The 25,922-nt window shown below is 36.0% G+C and overlaps 1 protein-coding gene across 1 annotated transcript in view; it reads right to left on the bottom strand.

The window, feature by feature from the left end:
• The window catches only part of HEPHL1 (hephaestin like 1), an 88,777-nt gene that overhangs the window by 3,415 nt on the left and 59,440 nt on the right, over window positions 1–25,922 (bottom strand). Inside the window, exons 11-17 of the mRNA XM_044666224.1 lie at window positions 22,681–22,893; window positions 19,233–19,446; window positions 17,139–17,278; window positions 11,790–11,930; window positions 8,261–8,367; window positions 3,782–4,004; window positions 1,687–1,826 (exon numbers count right to left, since the gene is read on the bottom strand). Coding sequence (XP_044522159.1) covers window positions 1,687–1,826; window positions 3,782–4,004; window positions 8,261–8,367; window positions 11,790–11,930; window positions 17,139–17,278; window positions 19,233–19,446; window positions 22,681–22,893 — 1,178 coding nt within the window. The remainder of the gene's footprint in view (window positions 1–1,686; window positions 1,827–3,781; window positions 4,005–8,260; window positions 8,368–11,789; window positions 11,931–17,138; window positions 17,279–19,232; window positions 19,447–22,680; window positions 22,894–25,922) is intronic.

The raw sequence follows: 25,922 nt of genomic DNA, 5'->3' as shown, positions 1-25,922 counted from the left end.
GGAGATTGAAATCCAGGTTCAGAGACAGGAAGTCTTGGGTTCAAATTTGACCTCAGACACTTCCTAGCTCTGTGACCCTGGGCAAGTCACTTAACTCCCATTGCCTAACTCTTACTGCTTTTCTTAGAATCACAGTATTGATTCTAAGACAAAAGTCTTACACAGTATTGTGTAAATACTGTGTGATTACACAGTATTGATTCTAAGACAAAAGGTAAGAATTTTGGTGGTTTTTTTTTTAAGTTATCATTTATCCCCAGCTTTCATTTGCCTGGATTCCAAGCTCAAGAAAAATTTCCCATGTGAAATAACAATATTTTAAGGGATTTCTATTTAAATGGTGACATTAAATGATTCAAAGTGTTAATATATTATGTAAGTCTGAGTCATTACAAGATATAGTCCTACTCAAAAGAAATGGGAATGTCTCTTCAAAGTCATAGATTCTTGAGCATTTAGAGCTGGGAGCTGATCTTAAAGACCAACCTATTCAATATCCTCATCATGATGGATACCTAGAGGTGAAATAACTTATATGAGGTCACATAATTAATTGTTTGAAATTTTAGGTACAGACACTTTGTTTAGTCATGTCCAATTCTTTATGGGGTTTTCTTGATAAAGATACTGGGGTAATTTGCCATTTCTTTCTACAAAGTATTAAGGCAAGAGAAGTTAAGTGACTTGCCCAGGACTATAAAGCCAGTAAGAGTCTGAGACCAGATGTGAACTCAGCTCTCTATCATTGAGCCATCCAACTGCCTCAAGAAAAGATCATAGGTTTCCTTAGTTTATAGGACAGCATTCTTTCTATTGTGCTATGTGATCTCTGATCTTCCCAATTTTATGCAAATATTTTGGGGTTGAGACTAGATATGGTGAACAGTAAGCTACCACCCTCTCTATAATCCTGATCAACTCTTCTTAATTCTTTCTCCAGATCCTCCTCATTTTGAATGGGTTCATTAATATTTTCCTGAGAATCAGGGATTTTCCACTGAGACATTTGGGAAAAGACCTAGAACAAGAAGTCTGTGGGTTCAAATCCCAATTCTGTCTCACTAGCTCTTGGGACCTTGATTAAATTATTTCATTTCCGTGGGCTCCGGTTTCACCATTTTGAAGAATAGAATGATAATATCTTCCCTTGTCTTCCTTCACAGAGTTATTATGAGGATCGAATTGAATAACATATATGAAATAATTTCTAACCTATAATACACTACATGCATAAAAATAATGTTCTTTTTAAAAAAACTAGGATATATTACAGAAGCTAATTAGGAAATAGTTTTATAAACACTGTGAAGGTATAAAATATAGATGGGTTACAAAACGCATTATTCAGAAAACATCATATTTATATGATTATATTCTGTCATCTATATGATTTGAAAGAGGTAGGCAAAATGAAAAAAAAAAGTGGAATTTAAAGTGGATTCAAATCTCCACTTTGCCACTTATTAGTTATCTACCTTTGAACAAGTACTTTTCCCTCTCTAGGACCTAGTTTCTGTCTTTGTAAAATGAGACAGCTGAACTTACTTCTAAAGCCCCTAGATCTTATAAATACATCACAAACAGTATGAAATAACCTCTGTTTCATCATGAAAGTCAATTAGTTCTATGTTGTGGAGTTTCCACAGAAGCATTTAAGTATTTGAAACTCACTTGGCTTTTACTTACCTTGAAAAGAAAACTTTCTGCATGGAAATGGACAGTATGTATGTCAACTTCATTTCCTATTCCTATCAAGTACCAGTTTGTCATTGTATCTTCATTCATTATTAAACCATGGAGGTTTCCAAAGATCTTTCCATTAATTGCTGAGGAGATGAATAACTATTCATTAGTCTAAGGATATTCACTATTTAATCCAACTTTGAATTGAGCAACAGCTTTGGCCCAGAAACATTTTCATTGGCCTTCTAGATGTGAAATAATCATTCCTACATTTAAAAATATTTCCACTTATCAACTCAGAGCTACCCCATAAATGTCACTAGTCTGAAAAAACCATAAGCATCAGCTACAACCGCACATTCTGATGTTAATTTCTAATAATGAATGAACAACAAAGCTTTAAGTGCTTAGTTATAGTGTTCTACATGCTGGGGATGCAAATATAAAAGTAAGGGCAGATTTAGCCCTTAAATTTATATTCTAAAGAGGATGGTGGCCAAGGAAGCATATGTTGCTTGCTAAGTTATAGAGATAGTGAATAGACTTAAAAAAGGAAACCATTGGAAAGGCACAAATTCAAACTTTCTAACCTCAAAGGCTAAATTTCAAACTATCATACTTCCAATAGGTCCTCAAAGGCACTGGGTAAATTCTTCCTTCATCTCCAGTTTACTACCAATTAAATACCCCACAGTAAGAGTACTAAACATTAAACCAAATATTGAACCATACCGAAGCTACTAATCCCACTCCTCCCACTTCTAAAGGTCTGTCATAAAGGAAAATGCTTACTTTTCTTGACTTCAGATTAGGCTTATTTTGTTTGACCCTAGAAGGTAAAAGTGGTAATAATAGGTAGGAGTTACCAGAAAGCAAATGTAATTTAAAAAGAGGAAAACCTTTCAGAACCATGAAAGCTGTCCAACAATGGAAAGAACTGTTCTGCACTCTCAGGCTTTTCTCAGAATTTGTGGGTACTTATCAGAAATGGTGAAAAGGGAATTCAAACTTCAGGGAGAACTGGACATTAGGTCCAACTCTCGATTTGTGATTCTAAGTGTTGTGATAATTTCCCATGCCCTAGAGAAAAAGAAAATATACATCCAAGGGAGGCCAGACAGGACCTGTTGCCTAAGCTTAGACTGAAAAGATACAGGCCTTTAATCATTTTAATTTTTAAAAATATTACACAGTCTTTATCACATATTAAGGATATATTTACATTCAAAATAGAATGCCGTAATGCAATAATCCAGGACAACACTGAGGGACTTATGAAAAAGAACACTGTTCATATCCAGAGAAAGAACTGTGGGAGCAGAAACACAGAAGAAAAACAACTGCTTGATCAGATGGGTCAATGGGGATATGACTGGGGATGTAGACTTGAGGTGATCACCCTAATGCAAATATTAATAATATGGAAATGGGTCTTGATCAATGACACATGTAAAACTCAGTGGAATTGCTCATTGGCTATGGGAAGGGGGTGGGAGGAGAGGGAAAGAACATGAATCATGTAACCACGGAAAAATATTTTTAATTAATTAATTAAATAAAATTTTTAAATAAAAACAAAGAAATAGAATGCTATGAATTAGATCAGTGCCTCAGTGATTTGACTCTGCCATCTCACCAAAGACTAAAATATTATGTTCAAAGAAGAATAGAAAACTTTAGTTATCCTTTTGGAAAGGGAGAGGGCAAGATAAGGAAGACAGGTATAGAATCTCAGAGTAGGATCAGTAGAAGAGGTCATCTAATCCAATCTATTAGCTGAACAGGAAATCCCCTCTACAATGTAATCAAAAAGTAGTCATATATCTTTCTACATGAAGACATTGTATAAGGAGGAAAATATTGCCTCTTAAAATAGCCCATTCCACTTAATGGTTGGCTCTAAACATGAGGAACTTTTTCTTTGCTTCTTCTATACTTAGCTCTAATAAGTCTAAACTTTTTTATCTTCTTTTTCCATCTGATGTCTCTTGGAAGCAAACAAAAGTGAGACCATGGACTTTCAGTAGGTAAAGGGATTCCACTGACTATAATTTTTTGGTGCAAAATTTTTCATGCCCTCCACCCAAACCTTACATACCATGCATTCTGTTGCTTTCTATAAAATCTTCTGTGTGCTTAAAATTTCTTGGATCTTTATTGAGATACTTTTTGATATTTTCGTCCAGATACCAGGATTCATTTTCGTTAAACACCAAAAACAGAAGGGCAAATTCATAGTCAATATCACTTCTTAATCCCTTTTCATTCAGCACTCCTTCTCTACAAGTTATCAAAGGACCCATCAAACCACTGTATGTGTCCTGGAAGGAAAAGAGGTAATAGTATATTTAAAAGTATCATTCAGCTCCTCAATAATTTGAGTAAAAGCCTGGAAAATACATTAATAAAGATTTTGATTATTTGAAACAGTCATGTTAATAAACCACATCTCATAAATCCAGAGCCTGAAATGGAATTAGCACAGAGATTACATCTTAAAATTGATTTTGTATCCCTGACTAAATCAATGCAAGTTAATTATCTGTTGAATGAACTTGCCTCAGATCTCAGAAGACAGAGCTACATAATTTAAATTTTATCACTTGCATAAGATCTGTCTTATATATCTGAGATATTTGTAAAGCTCTTTGCAAACTCTAAAGTATCATCTAAATAATGGCTATTATTATTGTTACTAGAATCTTTTCTTCATTCACCTCCTCAGTAGCTTTGCTTCTGCACAGGGTCCTTTCCTAGGATCCCCACACCCGACCACTTCCACTCTCTTTTTATGTTTTAGCTTCCCCTATTAGCATGTAAGCTCTTTGAGAACAGAACATCTTGTTTTCCTTCATTTATACCCTCAGTGTTTGTCAGTGCTTATCAGTACAGTTTAATGAATGCTTTGACTATCTAAATCTAAATCTAAACCTAAATCCATAATTAAATCTATCTTTGTCCATCATTCAAATTGGGATTATACTTACCTTTGTTGTGAGGCTCAAATTAGACAATATATAGTCATATATATATATATTTATATCCAGCTAGACATTATATAAATGTATATAATATGAAATACTATATAAATGTTAGATATTATTATTACTTCTAACTGAAACCAATTCCTTTTACTTTGAAAATAGTCCATGCAGTTGAAGTGCTGTGTCTTTTCTTTTCTCAAAGTAATAATTCATACAAGGTTATATATCCAAAGGGATAGAAGAAAACATTTTCACTTCTAAAGAATATTTGATTATTACTAATTCAAATAGTCTAAAGGTCCCCCTTCCAGCTGTTTTTTGTAAGAAATTAACATAGGATTTTCCAGAATGACATTGAGAAATTGACTTTTGTGTTCTGCCATCTTTGTAACTGAGCCTAACATGGGACAGCAGAAAAGGGAGAGATTGTGAGATAGCAAAGTAAATTCTTGCCACTTGAAGACATGTACAGTTCTCAGAGAGGGAGGCTTCCAGTTCACTTTCATGTTCTCAAAGAAGTCAAAGAGAAAGCTGACTAAGGAAAAATTGGAAACTCTTATGAAGGTAATTCCATTGTCACAAAACAATTTAGATGAGAAGAGAAAATGGGAATTGTTTGAAGAGATTGATGTGATTTTATAGAGAACTTACCAGTTAGATTAGATATTTTTTAAAGAGATCTTTAGAAAAGATGGCAGCAAAGATTGGCAATAGAGGATTAATGCAAAAGTGTGACATGGTCCTATTAAAGTTATAACAAGAGTGCTAATATCTAGAATATGTAAAAGCTGGCAAGGAAAGCTAGGAACAACAAAGTAGATTTGGAGTTCTTTTATGTGTTCATTTGTTTTCAGTCGTATTAGGGGAAAAGGAAAATCAGAAAGAAGATTGAACTTTCTTAGGAAAGATAGAACAATAATAATTAAAAAGCAGAGTGATGAGAACCCTTTTTTTCTTTTGTTTTCTCTGACAAGTTGATTTTATATAGATATAGATATATGTGTGTATATGTTATATATGATATTCTTTATTAGCATAGGTTACTTCATTTTTGTCTTCATATCCCCCATACCTAAACAGTGCCTGGCACATGGGAGATACTTAATAAATGTTTGTAACTTGATTGATTAATGGAACATAATTGTTGACTGATCCCATGCCAGTCCAAAAAGCTAATCACTTTTTGGGCTGAATTGAGAGGCATTTCTTCTTGGAATATGGAAGTGACAGTCTCACTGGATTCTGCCCTCTTCAGACCATATCTAAAATATTATTAAATACAATTCTGGGCACCACCATTAATAATTTGGGAAAGAACAGCCATGATGATGAAGTATCTTGAGTCCAATTTATATGAGGACTAAAGAAACTAGGGGTATTTTACTTATATGAGATAAGACTCAAAGATAGCATGATAGTCATCTTCAAGTAGTTGAAAGAATATTATATGGAGAAGATATTAACATGTTCTGTAGGTACCCAAGGGACAGAACCAGAAACAGTGGATAAAATTTAGACTTGTTGTCAGGAAAAATTTCCTAATAATTGGTGCAGTCCAGAAGTAGAATGGCCTTCTTTGATGGGTTAGTGATGGCTTCTCCCTTCTTGAAGGACTTCAAGCAAAGGTTAAATGACTACTTGACAGATATGTTCTTCAGGACTTCCTTAGTGTATGGGATAGACAAAGTGTTTGTTGAGAAACTTTCCAGCTCTTAAATTCTGTGATATTAGAGTGACCATGGGCATATTTTCTATCCTTAAAACATCTGATCTTTAGAGGCAACTAAGTGGCAAAGTGGATAGAAAGCTGAACCTTGAATCAAGAAGACTTGTGTTCTAAAACTATTTCAGATACTCACCAGTCCCTGAACAAGTCATTTAACCTCTCAGTCACCATTTCTTCATCTGTAAAATGGGGTTTATAATAATACCCAAACGGTTGTCAGGAGGATTAAATGAGAAATTAAGTATAGTGCTTTTCAAACTATAAGGTCAAATATAAATGTTAACTATTTATTTCTGAAAACTGAGGGAGTTGGACTTTGGTGACCCTTTGTTGGAAGGTGCCTTCTAACTCTTATATCTGTGATTCTATAGCCTGACAAAGCTTATTTTCCATGGGAATAGCCTTTGAAAATGTAGGGTCATCTCCATTCCAGAATGAGGTATCCTAGGTAGGGCTTTATAAAAAGAAAAGAGGATTAACAATTATTTGTTAGCAAAAAAAAAAAACTCTTGCCACTACTGGAAAAATAATTCAGAGAATGTGTACTATTGACAGTGATTCAATAGGGTCATTTCTGTAGAGGAAGAGCAGTATATCTTCTAAGCATGAATATATTTTTAAAAATAGTTTAACAAAAGAAACATTATTAAGATAACATCTTAAAATAAGAATTATAAGGTACTAACAATTATATGACAGATTGGTTTAAGTTTCTAATATTAGGAGAAATGGAAATCATATCATCCATGAAGTTTCATCTCATAGCCAGCAAACTGGCAAAACTGATAAAATATGACAAACAGTCAATGCTGGATGGGTTGCAGAAAGATAGGCACACTAATACATTGTTGGTGGAGTTGTAAATTGATCCAAACATTCTGAAAAGCCATTTAAAGCTATCTTTAAAAAGTATTAAAATGTTCATACCCTTTGAGATCCTACTTCAAAGCATATATCCTAAGGAAGTCAATGACAGAAAGAAAGGTCTCACATATACCCAAATGTTTATAACAGCATGTTTTGTAGCACCAAAAAGGAGGAAATAAAGTATTAGAGAATGGTTAGACAAAGTGCAATAAATAAATGTATCGGGATGTTACTCTGGAATGGAATGGAATAAGGAACTATGAAGATGAAGAAGACAGAGAAGCATGAGAAGACATAGGAACTGATGAAAAGGTAAGTAACCAGAATTGAGGAAAGAATATACTCAATAATTATGACAACATAAATGGAAAGAATAGTTGCAAAAAAATTCAGAACTATGAATGGTAATGACCATTTGGCCCCAAAGAAGAGATACTAGCTAATATTTTTTCTTTTCTTCACAGAGTTGGGGAGGATGAGGTGTCAGTGAGAGAAACCACATATACTTGGCACTAGTGCCAATTAGTTTTACTGAAGTTTTTCCCCCTTCATTTAAAATGTTTTATTATAAAGGATGACTTTCTGGAAGAGGGAGGGGAAGGAACATACAGGTAAATGAAATAAAAATCTAAATAAAAATTAAAATGGCAATGAATGGCATATAAATGACTGCTTTCTGAGGAAAATTTCTCTAAGTTGAACAATGACTGACCACTCAGAATCTGACCAGCAACACTTACTAATCATTTCAGTTCACAAAATTGCAGCAATAACTTTATTTTAATTTCCCTCTCTATTATTTTTGATACTTACTTGAAGAAGTCCCAAACTTGAGAGCTAAAACATTAGCTTTTTTCCTTTTCTTCTTCAATTTTTTACGCTATGAAATGCCATATACCTTCATCTTGTACCTATTATCGCTATTTGAAGGATCAAGTTAAAGATACTTTTTTTACTTTACTTCTATGGATGTAGTATCATAGTTGCTTCTTTATGTTACCTTGACAAAATTTGCTGTTGAATAGTAGGCCCAAGGGATACAATTTGGGTCAGAGGGGCCTGGCCCTGACCTTTTAGGGATATTCCAGTGATATGTTTTTACTTCTCCTGAAAAATAAAAATAAATAGAAAGACTTTATTAATATTAACCTTGGGTTGAGGCTACTTATCCGCTGATATATCCAAACATGTAATTGTACAGATTAGTTTCCCAAAGGATCGTACCTTTTAATTACAGATATAGCTGACAGGTCTCAATAGATCATATTTTAATTTTCTACTTTTTAGAGTCTTTATGGCAAATTTTCAAATCTGTCAGACTTTCCCCATCACAATTAATCACATCTATGGGACATATTCTCTCTTTGCCCCTCCAAAACATCTTTTTGTTGAGAGAGGTCATTGACTTTCAAGTCATATATGCTCAGAGAATTCAACTCATTTGATTAATTATGATATATTCCATATTATTAGGAAGGTAAATATATTATAAAATACATTTTGATGCCAAATGATAATTATTTTGAAGTATCTTGTTTCATATTATTGATATGCCTCTGCTTCATTAGTAGAAATTATCTAGAATTAGATATATTTGTGAAATATATTTCTAAAAAAATAAGTAATTTTTTTCATAGTGCTACAGGTATTCTGAAAAGAACTGCTAGACCATTTTCAGAAGACCTAGGTTGATGTCCAAATTCTATCAGTAGTAGCTGAGTGACCCTGGATAAGTCACTTAACCTCTTTGAATCTCAGTTTTCTAATTTGTAGAATGGGGTTAATAATCAAATCTGCCTCAAAAGGTTGAGATGAGGATCAAATACACTGTAGGTAATATTCACATAAAGTGTTAACCCAAGATCTCTTTGTATATATATCCACCTTTCTTAGCTATAGCATAGATAAATATTTTAAACTTGAACTTGAAACTGCAGAATGAATTCTCTGAACCTTTTGTCTACTTTTTTTCTTTTTACTGACATGATTTCTTGGGTGAAACAAGTTTCTGGTGAGGAAACTTTCTCTACCCATCTAGGTCAGCAATTATACTACTGATAATTATACTAATTATACTATGATCTTAGAGATTTGCCTGAGTCAAAATGCAAGATTCAAGAGGTTGAATGGCTTTCCCAGGATCACAAAGCCAATATACATTAGGGGCAGGATTTGAACCTGGGATTTTATGACTTTGAGACTGGTTCTCCATTGACACCATGGTGACTTTTTGTTAACTGCAAAATAATGAGTTCTTCTGTTTACCTTAAAAACATTACCTTAAAAAAATATTTAGGTAGAGAGCAGGGAGAAAAGTTGTAATGTATAGGAACTAATCCCTCACCTCTGAATTTAGTCTCGTATCCATTGTTTTCAGCATTCTTTCCCACTCCAGCCCTCCCTACCTTGTTCCACAAGTCCACTTCCCCATTCTTGCAGTTTCTAGGTCAGTCTGTTGGATCCCCTTCCATCTCTGGACTCCCAAGCTTTACAGTTTATCTTTGAGCCATAGCTTCTTTAATGAGCCCAATGAGGAAAAAATGGCTCTCCAGATTCTCATATACCTCTCCAGCATCACCGTAAGAGAGAAATTAACCACACAAAATGGTGCACTAGAGAAACCTATGAGCATGGGGACAAGAGAACATGTGCACATTCCACCGTTGTACTATGACTTGTTCCAACTAGTCCAGAACCCTACCTTGGACAGTTCTACAAGTTCTTGGACAGTTCGCTTAGGAGGAGTTGGGCTTAATTAAACCAGAGGTGTCAAACATGTGGCTTACCAGAGCATGTGGCCACAACATTCTACATGTGCCCAAAACAGGTTAAAATGTAATTGAGAAATATTTAGCAAAATAAATAAAAATATGATACAACACAGACAAGTTATTTTGAGGTTTTCTAAGTCAACATGGCCCACAGAGATCCTTATGTATCATTTAGAGGTCCCTGTTTCCATTTTAATTGAATCCTATTGCTCTAAAGCAACAAACTCAGGGTTATGAGTGAAATAAGACTTGTAGTACACTCTTCCAATCACTCTCCTGATACCCTTGTGAAAGAAAGACTGTTCTTTGCTTTGTCCAGCTTGGTTGCTGCTATTCAGCCACTTTGGTTGTATATGACTCTTCATGACCCATCTTGGGGTTTTCTTGGCAAAGATACTGGAGTGGTTTGCCATTTCCTTTTCTAGTTCATTTTCCAGATGAAGAAACTAAGGCAAAAAGGGTTAAGAGACTTGTTCAGGGTCATATAGCTCAGGCTAGATTGGAATTCAGATCTTCCTAACTCCAGGCCTGGTGCTCTATCCACTGCACCACCTTGCTGCCTTATTTTGTCCAGTACTACATTGCAATTCTCTATGCTCTCTTTATTTCCTAAATAAATGCTACCCATCCTTTGAGGATCCTTTCAAGACCTTCCTCTTCCATGGAGTGGTGATAAGATGGTGACAGGAAAAACTCTAGAAGCAAAGCAAGAGACCTCCTCATTCTGCACTTATTAGAGCTGTATGATCTTGGTTAAATCATTTAACCTATGTGGTCTTCAGGTTCTTCATATCTGAAATGTGAGGACTGGTCTCGATGGCCTCTGAGGTTCTTTCTATCTCTAAATCTATGTTTCTTTGGCTTTATAATTCTTACTCTGCTTCTTACTATCTGTGTGACCTTAGCCAATTAACTAGCCAATTAACTCTGGGTCTCAGTTTCCTCATCCATAAAATAGGGAAAGAGTGTTGATTTGGTGATCTCTGCAGATCTCTAGACCTATAGACCCTAGCCCTCACTGATCTTCCTCTTCTAACTCCTATATCACTTCAATATTCCTTCAATAACAGAGAATTTGGTATATGATTATGCTGCCTTGAATGGTTATTTGAATGTTTCCTGGATGTTATCTGTGATTCTTTAACCAAATTGGAGGCTTCTTGAACCAAAATGAGCACAAAAGAGGAACTCAGCATATACTTGCTGATTGATTGATTCATTGGCTATCTTATTTTGAGAGCAAGTGATTCTGTCTGAGTTTTCTTGACAAATAACCAGAAGTCTTGGGAAAATCTTCCTTTCCCAGAGACTGTATAAACATAAAAATTTCTTTCTTCTTCTCACTTGCCATCCTGTCCTCTTTCTCTCCCCACAAGGCATTGTGTATATCTTCCTCTCCTACTGGAGCATTGCCTGCTTCATAGGATTTGTGGAGATGGAATTGTGGGTTCCCACACAGGTATAGGAGGGGAGCCAAGGTGGAGGGTCAGATTTGTAGGGACAACAGTGGCATAAACTAGAGTGGAGAGGGCATTCAAAAGGGATCTGGACCTGATTTGGTTAAGAGAAGGAGAGGCATTGGGTTAGAAAACTGGATATTTGGTGCTAAATGAGCTCCTGGTCTTTACCTTATTCTGAATTTGTAACTGTATAGCCAGCCAGGCCCCTTTCTCTTCTGGTTGTTTTGTATCAGTTGAATTAATAAAAAGAAAAGAAAAAATTATTTAGGCTGTCATTAGAACTTGAGATATACCTTACCTGGCATTGTGATTGGCACTGAAAATTTTTCCCCACTATTCATGTCTTCTACTCCATGGGCTGATATGGAGTAGGGTCTGGTGGCTTTATTCTTAAATACGATGATGACAGTGTCTCCGACCTCTGCACGAATCAGAGGACCTAAGGTAAAACAATAGGACTGCGAAGATTACCATTGCTCTTCTCAGTATTCACATACTTGACATTTAGGAAAGGTTTAACAAATCAACATTGGAAACAAAGCCCTAGAACCTCCAACTTTAGATTCTCTCTGGAACTTAAGTGCCAATTCTTACAAATGAATTTCAACAGCACTACCCAGTACAGTAGAACACTATTCCCTACCCTGCACTAATGCAATGATGCCTAGTGCAGATTGTTTAATTTCTCCATGCCTCAGTTTCCAGTTCTAAAAGGCATCTACTCTTCTTAGCTCATAAAGATATTGTAAAGTAATAAGTTCTAAGATAATTTGTGTGAAATTCTTTGAAAATAAAATAAAAGTATGATTCAAATGAGAAACAATGTGATGAAAAAAAAATAGAAAACTTGATAGATTTAGAGTATGAAGACCTTTGTTCAAATTCCAATTCTGCTATTTCCTATCGATGAGATCTAAGTAAAGGCACTTACTTCTCTGGGCCTCTGGTTCCTCAGGTGTAAAATGAAGAGATTTGATTAGATGACCTCTGAGGCACCTCTGTTTTGAGGAAGATTAGTTAGTAATTAATTAAGTATTAAGGATGAACTTAGCAGGAAGGACGGGAGCATTCCAAGATGGAATGAAGGAGCAGGAAGTAGTGGCTTGTGCCCTGAGAGAGATTCTAAGTCTATACTCTTAGTTGTTCAGTTGGTCTGTGGTCAATCTAAAAAAAAAAAAAAAAAAAAAAGTTTCCTCCAATAATGTAAAACTCAACCAGGGCACATCTGTCCATCCTGAGACTCTCATCCATGTTCTCCCAAAAGTTCACCCAATATATTGGAGACTTTCTTTGATTTCTCCCATTATCTTGAGAGCACTCTGGTCAACTGCTTGTCATCCCTTGTTCTTTCCATGTGATCAGCCCATCTTCTCTCCCCATCATGTTAGTTGTGTGGTCTCTATTTGTCTCAGTTTCATCAACTATAAAATGGGACTAATAATAGCAATGATAGAATCATTGGAAAGTGTTTAGCCCAGTGGTGGTACATAGTAAATACTATATAAATGTTAGCTGCCATGTTGTCATTATGATTATTCTTTGATAATATCCTTTATACTTTGGAGTTCTTTATTGTTCATATATAGCTCTATATAGCATATATAGTTATAGCTCTGCTCATGCCTTCTATATTTGACTCCATAGCCTTCTGTATGATAGTTATCTTGAGTTCTTCAGCAGCAGGGTTTTTCCAGGTCTTGTTTGACATGTAGTTGCCCTAGTAAAATGTTTCCATTGAAAAGTTTGGTCATTCTTGTCATTGGAAGGCTTGATTTTAGTAAAAAGGCTTTGCAGTTTCCTGAAAGTACTATCTTTCTCTTCCTTTTCAATTCTGGCCCAGTTCATTGTGTGCCTTTACTGACTTTCTCACATACTTATATGTAGATTATATATATATATATTTCTCCATTTGTTTTTCAGTTGTGCCCTACTTTTTGTGACCCAATTTGGGATTTTCTTTCTTTTTTTTTTTTATTATATCCTTATCTTCTGTCTTAGAACTGATACTGAGTATAGGTTGCAGGGCAGAAGAACAGTAAGGGCTAGATAAATGCAACTCGTTCAGGATAACAGAGCTAGGAAATGTCTAAGGTCACATTTGAACCCAGGACCTCACATCTCTAGACCTGGCCCTCTATACACTGAGTCACCCAGCTGCCCCTCCATTTGGGGTTTTCTTGGCAAAGTTACTAGAGTGGTTTGTCATTCACTCCTCCAGCTCATTTTACAGATGAGGAAACTGAGGCAAACAAGATTAAATGACTTGCCCAGGGACACCCAGCTAGTAAGGGTGAAGGACAAATTTATCTACTGTGCCACCTAATTTCTGAGCAAAGGATAGATACCTGAGTGAGTGAGTGGGGGATAGGAGGGGGAAGAGGGGAAACCTCATGTACACAGATATCAAACACTAAAACTTATTCTATTTGGAACTTTGAGATGATTAAAATAATATGTCCTCCATCAATGAAGTATGTGATAGCAATCCACCTCCTGTTGTGCTGGCTTCCCTGTCAGTCATTTAGTTTTATATTTCAATTCCAAGCAGTAGATGCAGACTACCTCTTCCAGAACTCTCCTCCCCATGCTAATTCATTCCCTGGCCAGTGCCAAACTGGGTGGCTGATGTCCTAGATAATATCACTGCATTCTTTGGGACATCTAATCTATTCTCATTAAACTCCTGTATATCCTCAAACTTTGTGACTCAAATTTCATTCCTTTTTGCTTTAGCAGCAACCTGGCTCCACCTTGAGGATAAAGCATCTCTAGCAGTCATATCTGTTGGCAGCCACCCTCCATCTGCAAGACCACGTGGTTGATTCTCTCCATTCTGAAAGATTTGGTTTAAGAATTTCAGTGCCCTTCCTCCTCCCCTCCTCTCCAGATGGTTGGGTCCAGGAACTCTTTCATTTCTTGGCTTATTCTTCAGGAACTCCTTGACTTCTCCGACCTTTCCTTTACATTCTGTAAAGACCAAGAGATGCTACCACTGGTTCTTTATCACCCTCATCTCCAGAACAGTGTTTCCCAGGGAAGTGAACCAAGTCTGCCCCCTGAGAAGAGTTCCCCCAATTGGTTCTCTGACCGGAAAGCTGTGCTCAGTTCTCTCTTTTTTTTTTAAATCCTTAACTTCTGTGCATTGACTCCTTGGTGGAAGAGTGGTAAGGGTGGGCAATGGGGATCAAGTGACAGCTGGGAAGTGTCTGAGGCCAGATTTGAACCTAGGACCTCCCGTCTCTAAGCCTGACTCTCAAACCACTGGACTACCCAGCTTCCCCCCTCAGTTCTCTTTTATAGGGCAAGTCCAAGGATATAGATCAGACCTACAGCAGCCATTACTGAACTAATTGTTCCCAACTTGTAAGGCTCAGTTATCCTCAAAAAGATAGTGAGCATCCAGGGCAAGGGCACTTGTCACATTCCATCACAGTTGTTGAGTCATTTTGGTTTTATCTGATTCTGGGTCTTCTTGGCAGAGACACTAGAGTGATTTGCCATTTCCTTCTCCAGCTCATTTAAGGCCATATTTGAACTCAGGAAAATGAGTCTTTCTGACTTTAGGTCCTGTGCCCCTAATTGCCCATATCCCATCAAGAAGTAGTAATCAAAATCCTAGATGACTTGTCAGTGGGATGTCTACATTTTCCAGTTAGAGATGTGTTCAAACTGAACTAGGAAAACATTCTCTAACCTTAGTCAGGTTGTTCCAGGTCATGCCTTGTGACATAACGAGCCTGTCCTTTGATTCTTTTGAGGGAATGAGTGCCCAAGTGGAGGTCAGGTGAATTGGAAGCACAACATCCTCAGGCCTAAAGTAAGATGGCACCATGGAGAGAGTTGTAGATCTGGAGTCAGGAAGAGTCGAGTCCAAAAAGTAACTGAATTTTGAGTCCAGAAAGTAACAGAATGACCAAGATATTCTAAGTAATGTGATCATTTGAGTCAACTACAAAGAACTTATGGAGGAAAATGCTACCCATCTCCAAAGAAAGAACTGAGATATGGAAGTATATACTGCATGGTTCCACATATATGTATATATCAAATATTGGCCTTCTCTAATGGAGTGTTGGGAGGGAAAGAGGGAGACAACTTAGAATTAAAAATGTAATCAATCAATAAAAAAAGACTTAAGACTTAATATGTTAGTGAAATATGTTATTACTATTATTTTTGTTATTATAAATAATAATAAAAGTTTGTTGTATGACTGCATGCTTATAAGGTTGCTTCTTTGAACCATTATAGAATCTGTTCTGTAATACTACATGTTATTATTAGTAGTTAATTATATTAATAATTATTATTCATATTAATTATATTAATAGTACTAAAGGACTATAAATATTAACTGATATATACTTCCAAAACTTAATTCCCCTCAGGAAAGTCAAACAGAGAATCCTAGATCTTCCAGAGGTCATCTAATTCAGTCCCCTTTCTCCAGGCTCTCTGTTTATCAACCAGTTCCATTGATTTTAGCTTAAATAAATTTAGGGTGGGGAATTGGAAAACAATTATCCGAGCAGCAACTTGGGTATTTCCAGGAGCCTTTTGAGTCCAGAATACCACCTAACCAGACCCTTGGTACTTCACCCTTGTCTCCCTGGACATCCGTCTTTCTTCCTGTTTATCTATTTAAAAAACCAAACCTTACTTTCTGCCTTGTAACCCAGAGGAGTGGTAAGGGCTAGGCAAAGGGGGTTAAATGACTCGTCCAGTGTCATCCAGCTTCCAATTTACTTCTGCAAAAGTTACTATTACAGTTATTAGATGAGGTCCTTCTAGCCACCTTAGAGCTATTCTGTAAGACTGCTTTTCCTCTCCTGTAATTATTGTTGTTGTTACAAAGAAAAAATCATTCTTCTCTTGTTCATCTTCATTTTGTTCATTCTTCGTCTTGCTCAATAAATAGAAATGATGATCTGGGAACAAGTTGCTCTTCTGATCTGAAGTACTCACATTTAATAGCTGCATAGGTGAATGAATAAAGCTGCTTTTTCTATTATGTTACTGTTGTTGATGATAATGATACAATATCAGCTCACATTTATACAGCATTTTGAGATTTACAAGGTGCTTTCCTCAAAATCCCCTCTGTGAGGGATGTAATGCAAGGCGATTATGCCCATTTTTAAGATGAGAAACAGTGGTAACTTAAGGGGGGTTGGTAATGTAGTGGGATCAGATTTGTAGAGGGGCGGTATAATTTTGGGAAGTAAGCTTTATGGCTTAGGATTACTGTGTAGATAAATTTTTATGTGTCTGTCTGCGCTACATCTGGGACTAATTTTCCAAAAACAAGTAACTCCTTTTATCTAGGTTTTTTTTTCTCATATAAACTCGGTACTGATCTACCCTTTAATTAAAAGAATAGCAGAATATTAGAGTTGGAAGAGAGCTTCCAGAGGTCATCTAATTCAACCTGCGTTTCTCTAGGAACTTTCTCAGTGGGAAGATACTAAGACACTCCAGTATCAAAGAAAATTTTCTATACAGTAAAAGAATCAGATAACTACATTTTGGAAAAATTCAGATTAAGTTTTCTTCCTTTCCCTTCAACACCACAATATTAGAAGAAAACATACATGGGTGAATGGAGGGAACAGAGAGTAAGCTGTTGCAGAGGATGCTTTCCACTTACCCAGGATTTCCAAATGTTCTTCCCTGGGGGAACGGGCTTTGATCTCCACAAATTCTGAATTGGTATACTCCCTATAAACCACCTTCTTGTACTGAGAGCCAATCCAGTTTTCAGTTCGGTTCATAAAAATGTCCCCGTGTCTACAAAAGAGGAACACAAAAATTAAAGATGTCCCCAGTTATAAAAGCCTAGCTGCTACTGAGTTACTTTCAAGTAAAAACAAGCATGAAAGCAATTGAGGAAAGTTTCTAGCTACAAAGATGTGAACAATCTTTCGTTTTCTCTTGGCTCTCAAGTATTTGCTTTCTTTATGCGGGTGGAGAGGCTATGCTATGTACACAGACAAATATTTACATGAAACATTCATATCTATTCCCTAATAAGTCTTTGAAAAGATTGATTCTAAATTCTGCCAGCCATTAAATCTACTGACTATATCTTTGTCTCTGCTTATGTATTATGAATTATTTTCTAATTGTTTTCTATGTGTAAATATTATTTACCATGCTAGCTTGTAAACTCTCAAAGGAAGGAGATTTCTCTTTTTATCTCTCAGTGTATGGAACACAGTGTTGGGCATTCTGGAGGATAAAATGCTTATTGGATGGATGAATGTTGAATTCATCATATTTTAAAACTGTTGTCAAAAGGATTTCTATTTTGAGGTAAGTCCTTCCAACTCTGAGATTCTATGATTGTTTGAAATATTTGCAGAATGAAACCAAGTGTGAGGATGACTTGTCTCAAAAGCTAGATCGTCCTAATGAAAAATAGTTTTGATCTTAAGGGGGGGAAAGGATGAAATTTCTTAAGAAATGAAAGAATTTTCATGCAAATCAATTTTTAACTTAGTTTAGAAAAACCAGAAACATAACTAGTTGAGTTATCCTCTTGCATTTTGCATCTATATGTTAAAGTTATGAACTGGTACCACCATTCTCAAAGGAAAGATTTCTTAGCAAACAAATGAGTTAATGAGTTCATTTATTTTTCTTTTTAAACCCCTCTTCTAAGTTTTAAGCTCTCCCAGTTTTAAGGGCTGGATCCCATGTTTGTCCAGGAGGTGGCATTGTTGCACTTGCCCTCCTCAGTAAATTTGCAGTCCACAAGTCTCAAAACAAGATTACAGAATCTTAATCTCAGAGCTTGAAGGGCAGTTGCAGTTGGAGCAACAACACTTTTTTTTTTTTTATCATATCATCCAGCCCCATATCCAAAGAGAAGGCAAAAGCTGGAGAGGACTGAACATTATTTCAAGAACACAAGAATATTTGATATAAATCAATTTTACGTACTGAGAACTGTGCCTTTGTGGGAACTGGATATGTATAAGACTTATATAGGAAAGTGTGCTTAAGTGAATGTGTGTCAATCCACAAACATTTATGAAGTGGTTATGATGTGCCAGGCACTATTCTAGATACAAGAGACCACAAAGACAAAAATGAAACAGTCCCTGCCCTCAAAGAGCTTTCATTCCATTGCAAAGACTACATGTTGACAGATGTGAATATGTCAAATATATGAAAGATAAACTATATATGCCAATGTAAGCACTAGCCCCCATCTCCTTTCTAATTCTATTCTCCTCAGGGCAGTGCCAGCCCTCAAAATTCACTTGCAGCCTCCTGTTTACTTCAGCCAACTTCAGTCCAACTTGCTCTCCCCTTGAATCTATATCCAAAGGGTCTAAGAGTTCAGTCCTTTTTTTTTTTTAACTTTCTTTCTATTTTCAAGGCATTTTGTTCCACAATCTCATGACATTTATCCACTGTGAGGTCTGCTTTTCTTATCCCAGTCTTTCATCTTTCCATACTAACTCAACTTTCACACAGAGACTCTCTCGGCAATTTGAAAGTGCTCTTACTAGCCATAGCCACATGGAAAAATGTGCTGAAATGAGGGCTTTCTAGCTCTCCTTCATGATAAAAATGGGAGTTCTCATTTACAGTGAAGACAAATAAAAGTTCCTCTCCAAATACACACTCAGAAGCCAATAAAATCTATTCATCTTTGAGTTTGTATTTTTTTAGCAAATCTCTAGCAAACAGATCCATCAATCACATAACCACTCAGTGGACTGGCCTTTGGTACCTTTCTCCTCCTGCATCCAAATGCTGTTTCTCAGATTCCCAATTTTTGTTTGGTGCATAATCCCATTCTAGCTCTTCTGCAGCAATGTAGAAGGTCCTTTTCATTCCATAGGGCTTCTCCAAAACTGCCATGTTGCCACAGCCACTGACTTCGTACATTTGCTTCATACCTCTTGTAAAATGATCCATTGTGGAACAAAATACCTTAAAAATTCCTGAAAAGGAAATTGTTTAGTATTTGTACAAGTGGTTGCTTGATTTTGTTATCAAGAAATCTAAATATTTGTCTCCAAATCAAACTTAACCAATATGAAATCATCTAATTTTCCTCCCCCAAATTTCCTGTTTGGAATTAATTTGTGAGGAAGAAAAATAATTTGCTGCCCTGAAGCAACTTTTCTGTGTCTTTTCTATTGTCAATATTTGATTAATATGTACATTATTTTATGCCATCAATAGAATATCACTATTTTGGATCATCCTAGTGTAGTACCTCACTTTTAAGCCTGAAATCATGTGTTTCTCCCTAAAGGCAAATATATCATTTTGCACAGCCTCCAGCCAAAGGAAAGTTTTCATCACTGAGGCCATGAACACATGATGCCAGAATTGGAAGAATTATAAAGGTTAAAAGGAAGATGGAGCAACAGTTGTGTTATCTTTCCTTAACAAAAACCTGAAGTGGTTTTTTAAGCTTAATTGTGTTCTTATTACTATCATTAATCATTGCCATTACTGTTGTGCTAAATTAGCTAGATATTTTGACAATTTATAAACACGTGCTAATTAAATCCATCATCAGATTATGTAAAACCCAATTAAAATCTCTAGAGAGATCCAAACAGGAATTCAGGAAAATACCTCTAAGGAGCTCACAGTCTAATGGGGGAGACAACACACAAATAATTATGAACAAAACATAAATACAAGATAAATTGGAGATAATCTTCAAGGTAAGACATTTATATTAAGGAGGATTGGGACATGCTTCTTGCAGAAAGTGAGGATTGTAGCTAAAAACTGGAGGAACTCAAGGAAGCCAGGAGGGGGACACAAGGAGGAAAAGCAGTCCAGACATGGAGCACAGCCAGCAAACATGTTCATGGTCCAGAGATGAAGTGTGAACAGAACAACAAGGAAGCCACCACAGGGCAGACTATATGGAAGGGATTAAGGGGTAAGAAGACTGGAAAGATTAAAAGGGACAGTCTAGGAAGGGCTGGAAAAGTCAAATGAGGGATTTTGTATTTGACCCTCTACCTACAAGTAAGAGGAGTTGTTTGGATTTATTGAATATGGGTGTTGATATAGTCCAATCTGCACTTTAGGAATATCTATTTGATACCTGAGTGGAGGATGGATTGGAGTGGGAGGAAAGACTGGATATCAGTTTGATCAGGTTGATCACCAGGGAAGAAGCAGTGTCAGAGGGAAATGGCGGGTATAAGAAAAATTACAAATGTAGAAAGGACATCAAATGAGAGGAAAAACAATAGAAGACAATAGCTTAAGGAGTTGGTTGATGTGTCAAGAGGTTTCTTTAAAGATGGACAAAGGAAAAAAAAATAAAGATGGACAAAGGGTCAGTTAGGGGGCACAGTGTATAGAGCACCAGACTTTGAGTTCAAATCAGGCCTTGGACACTTCTTAGCTGTGTGACTCTGGTCAAGTCACTTGACCCTATTCGCATAGCCCTTACCCTTCTGTTGTTACTAAGACAGAAAGTAAAGGTTTAAAAAAGTATATATATACATGCAGGGAGTTGTCCCCATGGCAACCAAAGTACAGGAAGGCTAGATAAAGTAGTGGATAGAGTGCTAAGTCTAAGTTGGAGGATCTGGGTTCCAATTTAACCTCAGATGCGTCCTAGCTGTGTGACCCTGGTCAAGTCACTTACCCTGTTTGCCTAGCCCTTGCCCTTCTGTCTTAGAGTTGTTACTAAGTCAGAAAGTAAAGGTTTAAAATTATAAATTTATATTTATATATATATGCATATATATATCTACACACACACACACATATATATAAAGATACTAAGTCAGAAAGTAAAGGTTTAAAAATTACAAATATATATTAAGATACTAAGACAATATATATTAAGATTATTAAAGATAGAAAGTAAAGGTTTTAAAATAATAAATATATTAAGATACTAAGACAATATATATTAAGATTATTAAAGATGGAAAGCAAAAGTTTAAAAATAATAAATATATTAAGATACTAAGACAATATATATTAAGATTATTAGAGATGGAAAGTAAAAGTTTAAAAATAATAAATATATATTAAGATAATAAGACAGTATATATTAAGATTATTAGAGATGGAAAGTAAAAGTTTAAAAATAATAAATATATATTAAGATACTAAGACAATATATATTAAGATTATTAGAGATGGAAAGTAAAGGTTTAAAAATAATAAATATATATATATATATATATATATAGGTAGGTAGATAGATAGGTACTGATAGAAAGTAAAGGTTTTTGTTTTTTTTAAAAAAGATGGAGATCCAAGCATATTTGTAGGCAGCAGGGGCTAAGCCAGAAGGAAAGGAGAGATTACATATTAGAGGGATGATTATAGGGGCAAACTCCAAGAGGAATCAGGAGGAGATGGATCAAAAGCATAAGAAGAGGGATTGGCTTAACAAGGAGAAGGGTCACCTTTTTGTCAAGGGTTAGAGTGAAGGAGGAAAGAACGTGGGAGGACGTTAAGGGGCTCTGTCCTCACATTCCTTTCTTCGCCACATCTTGATGAAGTGTGGGATAGGAGAGAAGAAACCCACAATTCTTCATATCTGCGAGAACTTTCTTTAAAAGGAGCCACAAGGTCTTTGAAGTCAGGCACTGGCTCCCCTCTGCCTCTTGGTTAGATGATACCTCGTGGAAGAGCATATCATGGACTCCTTTGCCATAAGGAGCCTGGGAGCAAAGCAACCTGCTCTTATCGGACCATTGGGCCACTGGACGATTAAATTATTAGAAGGCGGGATTCCCTGAATGACCTACCAAGTAGGTGCTGCTGGTCAGGAAAAACCAAATTAGGCCAGTAACCTGGTTGTCTTTGTCTCCTGGATGCATCATGGCAGGTCTGATGATAGAATTTCAGTGGAGGAGAATAAGGAAAATGGGCTCTTCTTTAGGTCTAAAGTACTCAGCTACCTGAGATGTGTCTTTTCTGGGAATTGGGCCACCTCATTTTCTGGGCTCTGTTTCATGGCTGGTTATGGTTCCTGAGGATCTTCATTTCCTTACCAATATGAAATCTAAATTAAAGTTCTAATACTTTGCCCAGAGGAATCTCTAACTAAAGTCATAATGGGCATCGCTAGCCTCTGGTTGCTACTAATGTACAAGGGAGTCATCATTATGCAGAGGACTCCATGGAGACATAGAAAATCACAACAATTTGACCAAATAAGATCAAATACACACATTTACCTGCACGGTCTGGCTGCATAAATGCTGTTGTGGCCATGTGTGGAAATAAAGCCAGAGTATCCCTGTGAGTCCCTCTCAGATGAACGGTATTCCCTGGAAAATAAACTCCGTGCATATCGGTGTCGGTGCCCATCCCGATCATATGCCAGGAAACTTTATCCCCTTGGCACATATCCAGGCCTGGCTGATTGCCAAACATGTAACCATTTACGGCTGAAAAAAAGAGAAAGGAAATAAGCAGTTATGAGTCTGTGCTACAACTGCAGAGGCTGATAATGCACTGGGGCATCATCCATGAAAGACAGCAACTTAAGCTGAGCAGAAGGATTTGCCTCAAATATAACAGAGAAAAGTATAATATAGAAATTATTAAGGAATCTATAAAATATATAAAACTGTTCACCAACAGAAAAGAGGTCTAGGGTTTTAAAGAGTTTTATTTTATTTTATTCCATTCCATTCCATTCCATTCCATTCCATTCCATTCTATTCTATTCTATTCTATTCTATTCTATTCTATTCTATTCTATTCTATTCTATTCTTTTCAGTTTTATTTTATTTGTTTTATTTTATTTTATTTTAGTTTATTTTATTTTATTTTAGTTTAGTTTAGTTTAGTTTAGTTTAGTTTAGTTTAGTTTAGTTTAGTTTAAAACCCTTACCTTCTGTCTTGGAACCAATACACAGTATTGATTCCAAGGCAGAAGAGTGGAAGGACTATACAATGGGAGTCAAGTGACTTGCCCAGGGTCACACGGCTGGGAAGTGTCTGAGGCCAGATTTGAACCTAGGACTGCCCATTTCTAGGCCTGGCTCTCAATCCACTGAGCTACCCAGCTGCCCCCTTAAAGAGTTTTAAAAAGAAGAATTGCAAGTTCTATACAACCGTGTGAAAACATGCTCTGAGTCTCTAATAATGAGAGAATTATTCGTTAAAGCAATTCTGAAGTTCCACCTCACACTTTACAAATAGACAGATATGACAAAAAGTGGGAACAATTTTGGTGGGGCTTTGGGAAGATCATCAATCACTGAGGCAGCTAGGTGACCCAGGAGTTGAAGTGCTGGACTTGGGAGTCAGGGATACCTGAGTTCAGATCCTACCTCAGATACTTCCTTGTTGTGTAAGTCTTGCCAAGTCAATTAATCTCTACATGCCTCAATTTCCTCATCTGTAAAATGGGGATAATAGTACTTACCTCCCCTGTTTGATAAAATGAGATATTTGTTAAGTGATTCACAACCATTAAGGTGTTAGGTAAATGCTAGCTATTATTAGTATAAATAGTAGTAATAATAATGATGATAGTATTTTGTTGTTACTGTTTGGTTTTTCAGTCCTGCCTGACTCTTCATCTCTCCATTTGGGGATTTCTTGGCAAAGGTACTGGAGTGGCTTGCTATTTCCTTCTCCAGCTCATTGGACAGATAAGGAAACTGAGGCAAACAGGGTGAAGTGACTTGCTCAGAGTCACACAGCTATTAAGTGTCTGAGGCCAGATTTGAACTTAGGAAGATATTTTGACTTTCTGACTTTTGACTTTCTGACTCCAGGCCTCGTGTTTTATCCACTGTACCACCTTGCTGCCCAAAGATAATGGTAAATAATGACAATAATAATAAATTAATTATAGCAGCAATGATGATAGTAATATCCATAATAATGTTTGGTAGAGCTATGAATTGATCCAACCATCCTGGAAAGCAATTGGGAATTATATAATAAAATTGACTTAACTGTCCATAACTCATCATTTTAAAATAACTATGCATATATGCCAAGAAAGCTCTAACATATATATGTATGTATATGCACACATGTATATGTATGTGTGAATACATATGCACATTCTATATCTATATTTATATATATTATACATATCAACATTTTCATATCAGCATTCTTTTTTTGTAGTGAAAGACTGGATGAAATTGAGTCCCATCAGTTGAGGAATAGTTGAGCAAGCTGTGGCATGTAAATTTTTTGGTAAAGATATTTTGTTTTACCAATTACATATAATAATAATTTTCCATGTAAGTTTTCAGAAGTTATATGATCTAAATTATCATCTTCCTTCCCTTCTTTCTCTTCCCAGAGGTGGCAAATCCAATTTCATCTGTTGTTATACATATATTTTCATACAAAATATATTTCCATATTATTCACTTTTGTAATAGAATAATCATATAAAACTAAAATGTCAAAATAAAAACCAAAATAAACTAAAGTGGAAAACAGTATTCTTTGATCTACATTCCAACTCCAACAGTTTTTTTTTTTTTTCTGGAGGTGGATAGCATTCCTTGTCATAAGTCTTACAGACTTGTCCTGGATCGTTGTATTGCCAATAATAGCTAAGTCTTTCACATTTGATCATTCCATGGTATTGCTGTTACTGTGTACAGTGTTCTCCTGGTTCTGCTTATTTCACTCTGCATCAGTTTATTTAGGTCTTTCCAGCTCTTTCTGAAATCATCCTGTTCATCATTCCTTATAGCACAATAGTATTCCATCACTATCACATACCACACACTTTGTTCAGTCATTCCTCAATTGCTGGATATCTCTTTAATTTCCAATTCTTTACCACCACAAGAAGAGCAGCTATAAATATTTTTGTACAAGTAGGTCCTTTCCCCAATTTTTTTACATTTCTTTGGGATATAGATCTAGTAGTGATATTACTGGATCAAAGAGTAAGCACAGTTTTATAGTGTGACATGCAAATTTAATAGAATTTTTTGTGTAGTAAGAAATTTTAAGCATGAGGAAGCAGGGCAGCAGAGCAAGATTTACATGAGATGATGTAGAGTGGGATAAGCAGAAACAAGAGGTATTTGCATGATAATGGGAACATTGTAAATGAAAATGATCAGTAAAGGAAGCCCAAACTTGAGAATTAAAAAGCCAGTGATGGCTCCAGAGAATAGTTAATGAAATATACCTTTCTTCTCACAGAAGAGAGGTGGGGGATGCAGATTCACTGTTATCAGATGCTTTTGCTTAAATGGTTTTCTTTGTTATAGGGTTTGGTAAATGTGGAGTGATAGGAAACATTTTCCCCTCTCCCCTCTTTGACATAGCTGTGACATGAAGACTGATGATGTCAACAAAAATGTAGCAAAAGAAAAATATCAGTTTCTACACATCTACATGAATATTCTGTCTCACAGTTTAACAGTGCTAATGTCAACAATAGCAAAGAGGGAAAAATGCATTTAAGTTAGAACATATATTTCC

This window comes from Gracilinanus agilis, chromosome 3 (genome assembly GCF_016433145.1).
Source record: "Gracilinanus agilis isolate LMUSP501 chromosome 3, AgileGrace, whole genome shotgun sequence".
In the NCBI taxonomy this organism is placed as follows: domain Eukaryota; kingdom Metazoa; phylum Chordata; class Mammalia; order Didelphimorphia; family Didelphidae; genus Gracilinanus; species Gracilinanus agilis.
The sequence above is the reverse complement of the archived record's forward strand: the minus strand, read 5'-3'. Positions and strand labels throughout refer to the sequence as shown.